Genomic DNA, 16,584 nt, shown 5'->3' with positions numbered 1-16,584 from the left:
CTTCTTGCAGTCCATGGGACTCTCAAGAGTCTCCTCCAGCACCAGAATTCAAAAGCATCCATTCTTTGGTGATCAGCCTTCTTTATGGTCCAGCTCTCACTTCCATAAATCACTACTGGGAAAACAATAGCTTTAACTATACAGACCTTTGTCGTTCAGATAGTAGATGAATCTCAAAAACCCGGGATATGCATCTTGCTCTCTAGGAGGGTTATTTTGGTCAGAATTGAGTATAAATTCCAGAGTTAACTTCCTGTAAATGAAAGTTGGTGTCCTGGGCTTCTACCCATGTACTATCTGAAACCAAAGGGAGACAATGGCTGCCAGATGTGATATCCTTCCCAGCTCTCCTATTCCACTCTATCTTTCACCCCTTAACTCTCTTTTCTTCATTGGGCTTTTGGACAGGACACAACTGACTACGTGGCTTACGTTGCAAAGGACCCCATCAATCAACGAGGTGAGAGAAACCCCGCAACGAGGGGCTTAAGGAAACGACTGACAGCCCCTCCAGGTTGCTGTGAAAACTTGATCATGCAATACGAACGCTAAGTGTTACTTACAGCAATTTGCAAGGATCAAAATTTGTACCCTGTGTGGTCAACCTGTCTCATATCTCCTTCAGACCACCAACACAAGCAAGGATACCTTTCCAAAAATCCCGAAGAATCTTCTCAAAAGCCTCTTTGCTATCAAAGAGGATCCACCTACACAGGTGTCTAAGTGAGAAGAGAAAGTAGGCTTCGCTATTTAGCAGTTACAGTGGACGCTCGGGTTTCGAACGTGATCCGTGCGCAATGCATGTCCGCAACCCACAGCATCCGCAACTCACAGCGGCGTGTCTGCGCACGTGCGGGTTGCGATTCGGTGCGATTTAGCGCCTCTGCGCATGCATGACTGCCGAAACCCAGAAGTAACCAGTTCTGGTACTTCCAGGTTTTGGCGGTCCGCAACCCCCAAAAACACAATAATAATAATAAATTTTTATTTATACCCCGCCCTCCCCAGCCAAGACTGGGCTCAGGGCGGCTAACAACCAATAATAAAAACAAGTTGATTAAAATACAATTTAAAAGATTAAGACACAACATTAAAACATTAAGATGCAGTCTCTTCATAGGAGGAGAAAGGAAAAAGAAAGAGGGGGAGGGAAACAAACTGATTCTAAGCCAAAGGCCAGATGGAACAACTCTGTCTTACAGGCCCTGTGGAAAGAAATCAGATCCTGCAGGGCCCTGGTCTCATGAGACAGAGCATTCCACCAGGCCGGGGCCAGTACTGAAAAGGCCCTGCCTCTGGTTGAGGCTAATCTAACTTCCTTAGGGCCCGGGACCTCTAGGGTGTTGCTATATATGGACCTTAAGGTCCTCCGTGGGGCATATCGGGAGAATGAAGCGTCTGTAACCCAAGATATGACTGTATATCTAATTGTTTGGTTCCAGAGCTGTCTCTGTCGCCACAAGGGGATGGCAGCCCAAATGAGATGGTGGAAGCAGACTCAAAGCTGCTCAAGCCAGCTTTGTGCTTGCCTGAGGTCAGGACCCTGGACAGAACTCGGGGTGATGGGCCAGGGTTTAAGAGCAATTGCTTCAGGACCATGGACAGCAACCCCGCAGCTATTTGAGAAAGGGAAAATGTTGCTTCAGCACCACCTTGCTGCAATTGCCAGAGCTTCATAGTTTGGGTGTGGAGGACCCAGATGGAGGCCCTGCCTCATGGCTGATGAAGCCAACTAGTTTAAGGAATCAGTAGCCCATTCCTCAGAATTGCTAGGGGAGATCAGTGCAGAATCTAGTGCTGATGGCTCTCCCCAAAGGAGTGGGTCTCTGATGACTGCCCAGAAAAACTCGGCACCAGGGCCTGAGTTCAAATCCTTCTCTTCCTCTGAGGTCTCAAGAGGTTCGGGGTTGGAATATCTATATCTATATCTATCTCTATCTCTATCTCTATCTCTATCTCTATCTCTATCTCTACCTCTACCTCTACCTCTACCTCTACCTCTACCTCTACCTCTACCTCTACCTCTACCTCTACCTCTACCTCTCTCTCCCTCTCTCTCTCTCTCTATCTCTATCTCTATCTCTACCTCTACCTCTACCTCTACCTCTACCTCTACCTCTACCTCTACCTCTACCTCTCTCTCTCCCTCTCTATCTCTATATCTCTATCTCTATCTCTATCTCTATCTATCTATCTACTGTATTTATATCTATCATCTCTCTCTCTCTCTCTCTCTCTCTCTCTCTCTCTATCTATCTATCTATCTATCATCATATCTATCTATCTATCTATCTATCTATCTATCTATCTATCTATCTATCATCTCTCTATCTATATCTATCTATCTATCTATCATCTATCTATCTATGAATTTATATAATCCAGAAACAATGGAACTGTTTAAATGATTATTTACATAGACAAGGATTAAGTGTAAGGTATCGGTTGTGTGTTTAAAATAGATTTATGAAAGATTTAGAAAACTTATTGATTAGAATATTCGTATGAGATTGTATGGGGAAAATACAGAATAACAGATACAAATTTGCTTAAAATGCATATAGGAAGTGCAGTGTAAGGGGTGGAAGTCAAACAATGAAGTTTTATTGTTGAGATATTTGTGGAGTGAATTTGGAGGAAATTCTTCAAATTTTTCTTCTTTTTGCAATTTTTCTTCTTCTTTTTTCTTTTCTTTCTTTTCTCTTTTTTGTTCTTTTTTTATATGTGTGTGCTTATCTGAAAAAAAACATGTAGGTATGTATTCGTATGTATTTTGCTTGCATTTTGTAATAATTATGTTAAATAAAATTTAATATTTATATTAACAAAAAAGCAGTTCAGGGTTGGGATAGCCCTGGCCAGAGTGGTTACCGTATCTTTTGCTCTATAAGACTCACTTTTCCCCTCCTAAAAAGTAAGGGGAAATGTGTGTGCGTCTTATGGAGTGAATGCAGGCTTCGCAGCTATCCCAGAAGCCAGAACAGCAAGAGGGATTGCTGCTTTCACTGCGCAGAGATCCCTCTTGCTGTTCTGGCTTCTGAGATTCAGAATATTTTTTTCCTTGTTTTTTTCCTCCAAAAACTAGGTGCGTCTTGTGGTCTGGTGCGTCTTATAGAGCGAAAAATACGGTATATTGGAACCTTCAACTTCTACTGCAGCCTAAGTTTTACATTCAACCTTTGAGCAGCTGTGTCATTCTACTGTCTCATGTTGAGCTTGTCATCAAGCTGAGTGAGTGTTGAGTAACTCCTTCTCTCTCTCTCTCTCTCTCTGATTGGCAGCCTGCCATATCTTGGAGTGTTGTGACGGGCTGGCGCAGAGTGTCATCAATACCATGGGGCAAGCTTTCGAGCTCCGGTTTAAGCAATATCTCCACAGCCCCCCCAAGGCTATGGGGCTTCAGGATAGGTGTGTATTTCAGAACCCGAACCTCTCTGGGGCAATTCTCCAGCAACGATAAAAAAGTGCATATTGACACCAGCTGCGCATGAAAAGGAATATATGAATTAAAATAGCATGAAGGGGGTGGGGGGACGTGGGTGGCACTGTGGGTTAAACCACAGAGCCTAGGATTTCCTGATCAGAAGGTTGGCGGTTCGAATCCCCGTGACAGGGTGAGCTCCCGTTGCTCAATCCCTGCTCCTGCCAACCTAGCAGTTCGAAAGCACGTCAAAGTGCAAGTAGATAAATAGGTACCGCTCCGGCGGGAAGGTAAACGGCCAGCGGCGTAGCGTGGGTTGTCAGCACCCGGGGCAAGGCAAGTAATTTGCGCCCCCTAACCCCTAACCTGCCCCCGCTGCCAGCTTCTTCTTGCTGCTGCCTGGGCTGGGGTATTTACGGTAAGGTAGCCACGGCAGTGGCGGCGGGTCCGTGTCAGGTGATCTGTGGCGAGTTGCCGCTGGCGCTGCCGCCCAAACGACGCCGCTTGCCCGGAGGAGGAGGAGGGCAGAGAGGCGAGGAAAATGCAACGTGGCCCAGCAGCTGCAGCAGCAGCTGCGGCGGCTGGGCTGTGAGGAGGGGCTGCCTGGCGCGTCCTCCGCGGCCCTGGCGCGCGGGGACCGTGGCGAGCGCTGAGAGCCGCTGCCTGCCGGATGCCTTCAGCCCGGACGCACGCACAGCTCGTCGGTTCCGTGAGACATGGGGCTCTGCTACAGCCTGCGCCCGAGGCTCTTTGGCGACTCCGGAGGCGGCGAGCGCCCCCCCAGATGTTGCGCCCGGTGCGGCCGGCCCCCCTGCACCCCCACGCTATGCCACTGTAAACGGCGTTTCTGTGCGCTGCTCTGGTTTGCCAGAAGTGGCTTAGTCCTGCTGGGCACATGACCCGGAAGCTGTACGCCGGCTCCCTCGGCCAGTAAAGCGAGATGAGCGCCGCAACCCCAGAGTCGACCACGACTGGACCTAATGGTCAGGGGTCCCTTTACCTTTACCCTTATGGTCATCGTGTTGCCTAGACATTGCTGACTTAAACTAAAATGGGCAGGTTCACTCATCTGTACTTTGAAGGCAGTTCCACCGTTGCTGGAATGAGATAAATAAAAGATGCTCAGCTTTGTAGTTCAGGTGGAATCTCATTGGTCGCTTGTTGTGTCACATGACCTCTCCTCCCCTCCCAATTTATCTTCCTGGGCAGGGCAATGGGAACGGAAGACTCTGCATGGGGAGAGGATGAAGAAACCTCAGAGCACGACTATTACAACAGCATTCCAGGAAAGGAGCCTCCCATTGGTGGGTTGGTGGACTCCCGCCTTCAGCGGGGCCCCTCCCTCAGCCACGCCCATTCCCAGCTCTCCTGCACCGGTCCTTTCAGCCAGGTGACCACAAATACATACATTTAATACATATTTTATTCATACCCTGCCCTTCCTGGTTTAAAAACCGGGCTCAGGGCAGCTAGCAGCAAATATAAAACATTGATTAAAATGCAACTTAAAAACAGCATAAAACAGCATAGAATACAACATAAAAAGCAGCATTAATATCAATAAAATTCTAAAATTCAGGGGTCACTTTTTTTGGGGGGGGGGAAACCCCAGTCAGTAGACACCAGGGCTAACTTGCCAAGTTGGTCCTACTAGGGCCAGCAAGGAGGTGTGTGGATAAGAATTTAAATGTGGGGTCCCAGAAAGGGTTTCTTCATAGAAGAGGAAAGGGAAAAGGGAATAGAGGATTAAGCTAATTCAAACTGAAGGCCAGGTGGAATAGCTCTGTCTTACAGAACCTGCGGAAGGAGATCAAGTCCTGCAGGGCCCTGGTCTCGTGGAGGGTAGAGCATTCCACCAGGTTGGAGCCACCACTGAAAAGGCCCTGGCCCTGGTGGAGGGTAGTCTGACTTCCTTAGGGCCCGGGACCTTTAAACTATGGTTATTCATGGACCTTAAGGTCCTCTGCGGGACATACCAGGAGAGGCGGTTCTGCAAACGTAGAAACGGCAAGGGCAAGAGTGAACATTATTATATACAGATTAAAAGGACACTATTGCAGATTTTTTAAATCATGAAATGAAAGGCTGTGGAAGCAAGTGCTAAGGGTATGGCTTTGTGACGCTGTAAGATGGACATGCCTATAAGAAGGGAGGACCAGGAATGGATTATTGAACAGGCTAAAGACCCTCAAAATTCATGACGTGGTTCACCAAGAGCACCCAGCTTGCCCTTCACAAGTAGTATTTGTAAAAATGCAATCGCCTCCTTCCGAAACAGGACTTCCTCGTTTCTGGGGACAGGTGTGCTATTGCCACCTTTGAGCAATGGCCCCACGAGATGAGGAGCTTTGTAATCTTAATAATAATAATAATAATAATAATAATAATAATAATAATAATTTATTATTTATACCCCGCCCACTCTGGGCGGCTTCCAGAAAAATATTAAAATACTGTAATACATCAAACATTAAAAGCTTCCCTAAACAGGGCTTCCTTCAGATGTCTTCTCAAAGTCTGGTAGTTGTTGTTCTCTTTGACATCTGCTGGGAGGGTGTTCCACAGGGCGGGCGCCACCACTGAGAAGGCCCTGTGCCTGGTTCCCTGTAACTTAGCTTCTCGCAGCGAGGGAACCACCAGAAGACCTTTGGTGCTGGACCTCAATGTCCGGGCAAAACGATGGGAGTGGAGACGCTCCTTCAGATATACTGGACCGATTGCCTACGGAACCCACCTTTTTGGCCTCCCAGCCAAGAGTGACATTTGTCGTCTCCCCAATCTTCTGCTCTGTAGGTTGCGTCTCCGGCTAGGAGAGACCACAGCACTCACTCGAACTTGAACTGGGACTCCGATGCTCACGGTAACTCATCACCACTTATTCCTCTTTCTGATTTAGATCTCCAAGTGCTGCTCAAAGCTGGATCTCAGTGTCCGGGCAGAACGATGGGGGTGGAGACGCTCCTTCAGGTATAAAGGGCTGAGGCTGTTTAGGGCTTTCAAGGTCAGCCCCAACACTTTGAATTGTGCTCAGAAATGTACTGGGAGCTAATGTAGGTCTTTCAGGACCAGTGTTATATGGTCTTGGCGGCCGCTCCCAGTCCCCAGTCTAGCTGCCGCATTCTGGATTAGTTGTAGCTTCCAGGTTACCTTCAAAAGTAGCCCAACATAGCGTGCATGGCAGCACAGTGGTACCTTGGGTTACATACGCTTCAGGTTACAGACGCTCCAGGTTACAGACTCCGCCAACCCAGTACCTTGGGTTAAGAACTTTGCTTCAGGATGACAACAGAAATTGTGTGGCGGCGGCAACACGGCAGTGGGAGGCCAATTAGCTAAAGTGGTGCTTCAGGTTAAGAACAGTTTCAGGTTAAGAACGGACCTCTGGAACAAATTAAGTACTTAACCAGAGGTACCACTGTAGTCCAAGCGGGAGATAACCAGAGCATGCAACACTGGCCAGACAGTCCACGGGCAGGGAGGGTCTCATCCTGTGTACCAGATGGAGCTGGTAGACAGCCGCCCTGGACACAGAACTGACCTGCGCCTCCATGGACAGCTGTGAGCCCAAAATGACTTCCAGGCTGCGCACCTGGTCCTTCAGGGGCACAGTTAATCCATTCAGGACCAGGGAGTCTTTATGGTGAGCTGCGAAAGCTAGACAACACGGTGTGGTTGTGTCTTCCAGGCCAGAGCTGTGATGGCTACGTCCAGGCAGATGGGAAACCCCTGGGCTCCCAAGACTATGAAGAGCACATGTATGTGAACACCCAGAGCCTGGACCACTGGGAGGCGGATGCTGGCGTGCACCGAGCGGCTGACGAAAGCCCCACAAAGGACCTCTTTGATATGAGTAAGAAAGTGATATGAGTAAGAAAAGTTGCCTAGGCAGGACTGAACCTGACAGAAGTGTGCTACTCCCACCTGGCAGAACCAAACGATAATTTTTATTAATATCTCCTTCCCACACTGAATGGTGCTCGGGGTGAGTTGCTTAAGGAGGGCGAGAGAAAATAAACACAGCAGAAAGTGAGTCGTGAGAGGGGGGAAGGAGTTTAGTTTGTGGCAAGGAAAGGTTCTGGCCAGTGTGGTGTAGTGGTTAAGAGCGGTGGACTCGTAATCTGGTGAACTGGGTTTGCTTCCCCGCTCCTCCACATGCAGCTGCTGGGTGACCTTGGGCTAGTCACACTTCTCTGAAGTCTCTCAGCCCCACTCACCTCACAGAGTGTTTGTTGTGGGGGAGGAAGGGAAAGGAGAATGTTAGCCGCTTTGAGACTCCTTTGGGTAGTGATATCAAATCCAAACTCCCCCCCCCCTCCTCCTCCTCCTCCCGCCCCCTTCATTTTCTTGTTCTCCTCCTCTTTCTCCTATCTTTCTTGTCTTTTCGATTCTATTTGTTCTAAATATTATTCTATTGTACAATCATACCTTAGATCCCAAACACCTTGCGAGTCAAACGTTTTGGCTCCTGAATGCCGCAAACCTCCTGGAAGTGGATGTTCCGGTTTGCGAACGTTCTTTGGAAGCCGAACGTCTCCCGCAGCTTCCAATTGGCTGCAGGAGCTTCCTGCAGCCAATTGGAAGCCGCACCTTGGTTTCCGAACATTTTGGAAGTCGAACGGACTTCCGGAACAGACTCCGTTCGACTTCTGAGGTATGGCTGTATTGTGAAAAATTTGAAGGGCTCCTGGCGCCATTCCCTCCCCGACTTTCTGCGCTCAACATGGACAGGGCAGTTGTCACATTTAGGCCAAGCGCCTGAAATCTGCACAGAGAAAAGCTTCATCTAAGCCAGTGGTTCTCAACCTGTGGGTCCCCAGATGTTGTTGGACTACAACTCCCATCATCCCTGAGCTCTGGCCTTGCCAGCTAGGAGTGATGGGAGTTGTAGTCCAACAACATTTGGGGACCCACAGGTTGAGAACTGCTGATCTAAGCAAATAATAATGTAGTGGGTTAGGAGTGGGTCAGGCATGTTGACCACCTCTTGCACACCATCCATTAGCCATTTCGGAAAATAGACCATGACTCAGTGCTAAAGCATCTGCGTTTCATGCAGAAAGCCCCAGACTCAAACATGAACGGGATCTTCTTCTTTGGCGATCCATCGTAGCCGAATAAGATTGTCTTCCACAAACACGGTTTTAACAGTGAGTCCGTAAGGGACTGTGGAGGCCAATTCTGGATCCACACGTCCTTCCACAGTGGGGACACAGGTTTCCAGGCGGGAGTTGATCCCGGTGTCGATTTGCCAAGCATGCCTTCCTCTTAGCACGTTTCTCCCTTGCGTCCTGAGTTCGAGTGTCTTCAAAGCCCACAGCACCTTTGGGAAAGGCTGTTCTCCAACTGGAGCACTCGCAGGCCAGTGTTTCCCAGTTGTCGGTGTTTATACTACCTTTTTAAAGATTTGCCTTGAGAAAGTCTTTAAACCTCTTTTGTTTACCACCAGCATTACGCTTTCCATTTTTAAGTTCGGAATAGAGTAGTCGCTTTGGAAGACAATCATCAGGCATCCACACAACATGGCCAGTTCAACGAAGATGATGTTGAAGAATCATCGCTTCAACACTTGGGATCTTTGCTTCTCCCAGTACACTGGCATCAGTTCACCTGTCTTCCCAAGTGATGTGTCAAATACTTCAGAGACACCACTGATGGAATCAGTACTCAAGCAGTAACCAGCTCAATGTGACAATGGTCTGACTCAGTGTTAGGTGACTTTCTATGCTCCTAAAGACAATGATCATAAGCTCACTCCAGATTTGACAGCAACAGCAAAGAGTCTGAGATGTCAGGTGTGGCTTCAGCACCACGGACAGCACTAAGGCAGAGATGTGGACAGTCTAGGACCAGGATGGGGTGTGGAAACTAGTCTGCTAGTTCATTGCTCCATCCACTTTCGCCTCTGCTCCCACCCACCGCTGACAAGTGGCCCCCTGGAAGGGAACGTGGCCCTTGACTCCCTGTCCTTGATTGAGTTCTTTTGGTTTCCCCCAGGGCCGTTTGAGGATGCTCTGAAGCTTCACGAATCCATGTCAGCTTGCGGCGTGGGTGTCGGCAGCGGCAGCCCCCCAATTGAGGACCAGTGGCCCAGCCCACCCACCCGGAAGGCCCCCATCGCCCCCACGGAGGAGCAACTGAAGCAGGAGCCCTGGTACCGCGGGAAGCTGAGCCGGAGGGACGCGGAGAAGCTGCTGCAGGTGGATGGGGATTTCCTGGTCAGGGACAGCGTCACCAACCCGGGACAATACGTCCTGACCGGGATGCAAAGCGGGCAGCCCAAGCACTTGCTCCTGGTGGATCCGGAAGGCGTGGTAAGCAGCCGGACCTCAACGAGGGCTGGGTTTGCGGTGATGGGTGGCTGGACACTGAGGCACCCATTGGTCTCAGTGGGTCTACTCTGAGTCTGACATGCCCCTGAGTGTAGGTTGCTGCTCTGCAGACAGGAGGGAAAAGGCACTTAACATGTGCCTAGTGGTACTTTTAAAAAATGTATTTTATTTAAGTTATTTGTATACCGCCCTTCATGTATATATATGCCAGGGCAGTTCACAATAAGAACACAACCATGCTGTTTAGATAATACTGAACATATACACAACCCAAAAGCATTTTTCATAGAATCATAGAATCATAGAGTTGGAAGAGACCACAAGGGCCATCGAGTCCAACCCCCTGCCAAGCAGGAAACACCATCAGAGCACTCCTGACATATGGTTGTCAAGCCTCTGCTTAAAGACCTCCAAAGAAGGAGACTCCACCACACTCCTTGGCAGCAAATTCCACTGTCAAACAGCTCTTGCTGTCAGGAAGTTCTTCCTAATGTTTAGGTGGAATCTTCTTTCTTGTAGTTTGGAGCCGTTGCTCCGTGTCCGCTTCTCTGGAGCAGCAGAAAACAACCTTTCTCCCTCCTCTATGTGACATCCTTTTATATATTTGAACATGGCTATCATATCACCCCTTAACCTCCTCTTCTCCAGGCTAAACATGCCCAGCTCCCTTAGCTGTTCCTCATAAGGCATCGTTTCCAGGCCTTTGACCATTTTGGTTGCCCTCCTCTGGACATGTTCCAGTTTGTCAGTGTCCTTCTTGAACTGTGGTGCCCAGTTTTCAGATTCACCATGACACCAGTACCCACCCAGAGAGCAGAATTTTGTAACGTGATCAAATTTCGGTGCTTAGAATAGAGCTTCCTTTGCTCTCAGATTAAAGAAAAAGTACATTTTATTCAAAATACCTAATAGCCTGAAAAAGGAGCCCCAAAGACAACTTACATTCTGAATAGAAATTTTCTGTATTTTTAAGCAACTTTTATTTGGATGAAGACTTTTAGTTTTTCATATCTGTATTGAATTTCCTAAGCATTCTGTATTTTATTGTCATAAATTGCTGCTTCTGCCTGGCAGAAGCGATCTATAAATATAGGGGTGCATGCAGCGTTGCTCTTACACAGAGTAGACCCATTGAAGCGAATGAACACAGCAAACTTAGATTCATTAATTTCCATGGTCTGCTCCAAGTAGGACTTCCTTTATTTCTTTCTTAAAATCTATACACAAAGCTGGTTTACCAAAAAAAGATTATTAACCTTTCAAACTTTAAAAACATCTGCAAGGGGGGTGGGCAGAGAGGATAAAACAATAAGATTACCAGTAAGAAAAATTAACAACTGGATATTTAAAGATGGATTATTAACAGGTGAGAATGTAAAGTTATAATATATTAAGATAAATTATTAAGATAAAAGCAAAAATGGAAAGGATTTGCTGAAATAACTAATTGAACTAGAATACAAAAAAGGGAGGTGTGAGGAGGTCAGGGAAACAAGTAAATGAAAGTTATGACATGGAAAGGTTGACTTTTTTAAATTGTTTTTACTTTTTTGTATTTTGTATTTTTTGTTTCTTTTTCTTTTTTTTTATTCATGTAACTTTTTTGAAACATTAATAAATATTATTTTTTAAAAAAGAAAGAAAAAGTAACAACTGGAATTTAAAACTTATTTTAAAAGTCAAAATAGCAACAGGCTAAAAACAGATTCAAGCTCACGTAAACTTTCGAAACGTTTGGATGCATAAGGGACTGGACCAAACTGGTGACCTGTTCCTTTAAGGAAGCGCGTGGCCAGAGGTGGGAGGGGACTGTGTCAGATGTTGGGTGTGGCTAAAGGAGCAGGGGGCGGAGCCTCAGGCCTGATTCTACCAATGCTTGCAAGATCTATGTGCTTGTGCTGTTTCACCCATGTGCAAAGATTAAGCCTCTTGCTCTCCTCACCTGTTTCCTTTAGGTGAGGACAAAGGACGCCTTGTTCGAGAACATCAGCCACCTGATAAACTACCACCTGCAGAACGAACAGCCCATCGTGGCCGCCGAAAGCGAGCTCCACCTGCGGCAGGCTGTAAGGTGGAAACAGTGACGGGTGAGTACCCTGCCTCTGCTCTGGTGGAATGACTTTGGTGCATCGTTGCATCGTTGGCTTGTGGAACTGACTGCCACAAGATGGAGGGGAATGCGCCATGAGCAGCGATGACTTCAAATAACGCTAAAATTAAACGAGGTCGCGCAACTCCATATAGAAGAGGCTTTATTCTTGTTTAGTCATTTAGTCATGTCCGACTCTTTGTGACCCCCTGGACCAGAGCACGCCAGGCCCTTCTGTCTTCCACTGCGTCCCACAGTTTGGTCAAACTCATGCTGGTAGATTTGAGAACACTGTCCCACCATCTCGTCCTCCGTTGTCCCCTTCTCCTTGTGCCCTCCATCTTTCCCAACATCAGGGTCTTTTCCAGGGAGTCTTCTCTTCTCATGAGGTGGCCAAAGTCTTGGAGCCTCGGCTTCACGATCTGCCCTTCCAGGGAGCACTCAGGGGCTCCGTTTCTCCTGCTGCTTCACTGAAGGGGCACTGAGCAGAGAGGGGAATTTTTTCCCCCTTGTTCTCCCCCTCTAAAACAAGGTGCATCCTATGGTCAGGTGCGTCCTATAGAACCAAAAATACAGTATTTTTTTGTTTTCCTCCAAGGAGCTCAGAGTTGCTGTCTCCAAACACCCCACAAACCGGTTCATCTGGGGTTTTTTTGTGTTGCTGATGAATCTTTTAGAAGAAGAAGAAGAGTTTGGATTTGATATCCCGCCTTTCACTCCCCTTCAGGTGTCTCAAAGCGGCTAACAATCTCCTTTCCCTTCCTCCCCCACAACAAACACTCTGTGAGGTCACGGACTCTTCCAGTTAGGTCAGGTAGCTCCGAAAAATCCATCATCTTCATCTGCCATTCTTTTATTGACCCCCCCTTTTTTTCAGAGGAGAAGCGAAATAGGAAGAGAGAACGCTATAAAAACAAATTATTTTTTTAAAAAACAAGTTATTTTATAGCTGATGTACAATTCCCCTCGTTCCATGCAACGCTTTTTATATATTGGGTTCAGTTGAGGGGGTTTGTTTATTTATTGATCTTTCCTTTTCATTGCATTTATTTTTCTAAAAAAAAATAATTCTGTTATTTCCTCCATGGACCACAAGAAGAGAAGAAGAAGAGTTTGGATTTGATATCCCGCTTTATCACTACCCTAGGGAGTCTCAAAGCGGCTAACATTCCCCTTTCCCTTCCTCCCCCACAACAAACACTCTGTGAGGCGAGTGGGGCTGAGAGACTTCAAAGAAGTGTGACTGGCCCAAGGTCACCCAGCAGCTGCATGTGGAGGAGCGGAGACGCAAACCCGGTTCCCCAGATTTTAGAAAAACAAATGAGAAACACCGCAAACTGATGCGGGAATGTGGAGGATCAAAGATGAAGACTGTAAAGATGAGGCAGTAAAAATAAAAGGAAATAGGAAACGAGACCCCAAAGGTATATTTGGGGGATGGAGACCATTCCCCCAAGGCAGATCTGAAAGGATCAGGATTGAGACTGCTGCTGTGACCACCCTGAACATCATACATAATGCTCTCCATCTTTTGAGGATTCAGCTAAACTGTGGTCTTGCCCTCGAGTCCTGCCTACTCGATGATATCTTTTTTATTTTCGCTTTTATTTTTTATTTCACTGCCTGTTCTTTTCCAAGGATTTCGCGCCACGGCCCGAAAACCGCTCCCTTTCCCATTTCCCACTCCTCCTCCATCTTCTTGCCATCATCTCCCTCTGAAGGACGGCTTGTCAGCTTACCTGTCAGCGCTGATGGAGCCTTGCTAGGTGGGTGTGGGGAAAAGCACAACCGCCCCTCCCTAAATTCGCCTCCCCCCTCAGCAAATTTGAAACGAGACTCTGTCTGCAAAGGAGGAGGCCACAACAGGACCTGCCGGTTTTTCAGAGGGGCTCCCAGAACTTGTGTGACCAGTTTGAGAAGAAACATTTTAAAAGAAACAAGAGGGAGGGGCAGATCAGATCGGATTCCTGGCTTCTTCGGGTACAGCTGGAGGCTCTGAAAGCCTGTTGCCAGCCAGTGTAGACAAAACTGAGTTTAGATGGACCTGGGGGTCTGACTCAGTCTGACTCAGCTTCCTATGTTCCTAAATCTGACCCTATTAGTCTGAAAAACCAGCTCTCCAAAGAGAGCAGCTGTGCCTACAAATTTCATCCGCTTCTGCCAAAAGGTTACAGATACACAGGGACACGGGTGGCGTAAGGGACATAGGTGGTGCTGTGGGTTAAATCACAGAGCCTAGGACTTGCTGATCAGAAGGTTGGCGGTTCGAATCCCCGCAACGACGGGGTGAGCTCCCGTTGCTCAGTCCCAGCTCCTGCCCACCTAGCAGTTCGAAAGCACCACAAAGTGCAAGTAGATCAATAGGTACTGCTCCGGCGGGAAGGTAAACGGCGTTTCCGTGCGCTGCTCTGGTTCGCCTGAAGCGGCTTAGTCCTGCTGGCCACATGACCCGGAAGCTGTACGCCGGCTCCCTCGGCCAATAAAGCGAGATGAATGCTGCAACCCCAGAGTCGGCCACGACTGGACCTAATAGTCAGGGGTCCCTTTACCTTTAGCTTACACAGCCCACAACAAGACAGATGCCTGGATCTTCGAAAACAGTGAGCTTCATCTGGGCTGGATGGATTTATGGCTTGACTCTGTATATGACAGCTTCCTTGTTTTCCTAAAATCCGTGCAGCAGGAATACTGCAGGGGCCAGAGAGTTAAGTCTAGAGGGCTAGATTTGCTTCCCCATGCCTGAGGTTTCACACTCCTGGTATAGGGTCTCTAATACATGGATGATGCTAAAGGGGGAAAGACGACTGGTTGCAGCCGTGAGCAGGAGATTGCCAGTGGCGATTTGGTGGGTGATTGGTGGCTGCAGCAAGGGCTTCTGTTGATTGGCGGCTGCAATTTGATGGCTGCTGTCAGCAAGCAGGCAGATGATTGGTGGCTTGGGTGAGCGATTTTCCGCAACCACCCCCCAAAAAAGCTCAACACCTCTGGACAATCTCTCTCCCCCCCCCCATTTTCTTAATTTGGATCCCCCAAAATACGGGTTGTCTTATACACGGTGGCGTGTTATACACAGGAAAATATGGTCGTTGCCATGCGTTTTCATACCTAATTCATTCTGGGGCAATCAGAATAAGATCCACGATTTGACTCTTGATTCAAAACCCTAAAATGTATTTTATATAATTGACTTTTTATTTCTATCCTTTGTATGTCGTATTGTTGTTTTATTGCGATGGCCGACGGCTGATGCAAATAAAGATTCATTCATTCATTCATTCATACTTAATGACCTTGTAAGGAAAATATAGGGGCGTGGGTGGCGCTGTGGGTTAAACCACAGAGCCTAGGACTTGCCGATCAGAAGGTCGGCAGTTCGAATGCCCGCAACGGGGGGAGCGCCCGTTGCTCGGTCCCTGCTCCTGCCAACCTAGCAGTTCGAAAGCACGTCAAAGTGCAAGTAGATAAATAGGTACCGCTCCGGCGGGAAGGTAAACAGCGTTTCTGTGCGCTGCTCTGGTTTGCCAGAAGCGGCTTAGTCATGCTGGCCACATGACCCAGAAGCTGTACGCCGGCTCCCTCGGCCAAGAAAGCGAGATGAGCGCCACAACCCCAGAGTCAGTCACGACTGGACCTAATGGTCAGGGGTCCCTTTACCTTTATCTTATGACTGTACTAGGGGATGCGGGCAGCACTGTGGGCTAAACCACAGAGCCTAGGACTTGCCGATCAGAAGGTTGGCGGTTCGAATCCCCATCACGGGGTGAACTCCCATTGCTCAGTCCCAGCTCCTGCCAACCTAGCAGTTCGAAAGCATGTCAAAGTGCAAGTAGATAAATAGGTCCCGCTCTGGCTGGAAGGTCAACGGCGTTTCCGTGCGCTGCTCTGGTTCGCCAGAAGCGGCTTAGTCCTGCTGGCCACATGACCCGGAAGCTGTACGCCGGCTCCCTCGGCCAGTAAAGTGAGATGAGCGTCGCAACCCCAGAGTCGGCCACGACTGGACCTAATGGTCAGGGGTCCCTTTACCTTTAAGGAAAATATCTTATTTTAAAAGGGGGAGGAAGGAAGAAGCCAGAGATATGTGGAGCAGTGCAGAGATCCCCGTTGCTTCCCTTACTGAAATGTCTTTTCCATTAGGAATCTGGCCCTCTGTGCAGAAGCTGTCCCTGTCACCCCACCAGCCAAATCTGAGTCTGGAATCCTTGCTTTGCAGAAGCAGCAATCTACTGGCAGAGGAGAGACATCGAGAAATTTGAAGTGGAGTCAGAAATCCTGGATTCTACCTGAATCGCCACCTTCCCGACTCGCTCTGCCCCATCACCAGTCGCTCCCACTTTTTAAAATTCTTTTTAAAGTTCAGCCGTCTCCTTCTCCCACTCCAGATGTGGGGTGGAATGCTTTAAATCGGTCCAGATGGCGTACACTGCAAGGAGGGTTGTGCACAGCTTTCTAGCAAATCAGCTCAGAGTTGAAAGGTTTCTCAGTTTTATTAAAAATGGGTTAGGGTTGGCAGCAGGGAGGCAGGAGAGAATCTAGGCTAGATCGTGCTTTCTAGATGAAAATGGAGATTCTCGATTGGAATGAGAGGCAGCCAAGATGTTCTGGGGGCTGTCTGCCTCCGCCTGGCTTTGGAATCAACAACAGGCTTTTAATATATATATATAGGGCAATCCAGTTTCAAATCCAGTGAAGGGATCTTCTTCCCAAGCAGCCCTGGACGGAGGCAGCTGAGGAACAACTGTGTGGTT

At 48.0% G+C, this 16,584-nt stretch overlaps 1 protein-coding gene across 2 annotated transcripts in view; it reads left to right on the top strand.

Annotated features, from left to right (window-relative positions):
* SHC2 (SHC adaptor protein 2) overlaps positions 1-16,330 on the top strand; it is a 46,192-nt gene extending 29,862 nt beyond the window's left edge. The window contains exons 6-13 of one of the 2 annotated variants that reach the window (XM_079960629.1): positions 409-460; positions 3,282-3,408; positions 4,631-4,811; positions 6,215-6,281; positions 7,107-7,271; positions 9,416-9,732; positions 11,706-11,816; positions 15,974-16,330. In XM_079960629.1, coding sequence (XP_079816755.1) covers positions 409-460; positions 3,282-3,408; positions 4,631-4,811; positions 6,215-6,281; positions 7,107-7,271; positions 9,416-9,732; positions 11,706-11,816; positions 15,974-16,027 — 1,074 coding nt within the window. In that variant the 3' untranslated portion in view covers positions 16,028-16,330. Of the gene's footprint in view, positions 1-408; positions 461-3,281; positions 3,409-4,630; positions 4,812-6,214; positions 6,282-7,106; positions 7,272-9,415; positions 9,733-11,705; positions 11,838-15,973 lie in introns of both variants that reach the window. The other variant, XM_079960630.1, reaches the window with a different exon arrangement.
* The last annotated feature ends 254 nt before the right edge of the window (positions 16,331-16,584 follow it).

Source organism: Podarcis cretensis (genome assembly GCF_951804945.1).
Source record: "Podarcis cretensis genome assembly, chromosome: 18".
Taxonomy (NCBI): domain Eukaryota; kingdom Metazoa; phylum Chordata; class Lepidosauria; order Squamata; family Lacertidae; genus Podarcis; species Podarcis cretensis.
The sequence above is the reverse complement of the archived record's forward strand: the minus strand, read 5'-3'. Positions and strand labels throughout refer to the sequence as shown.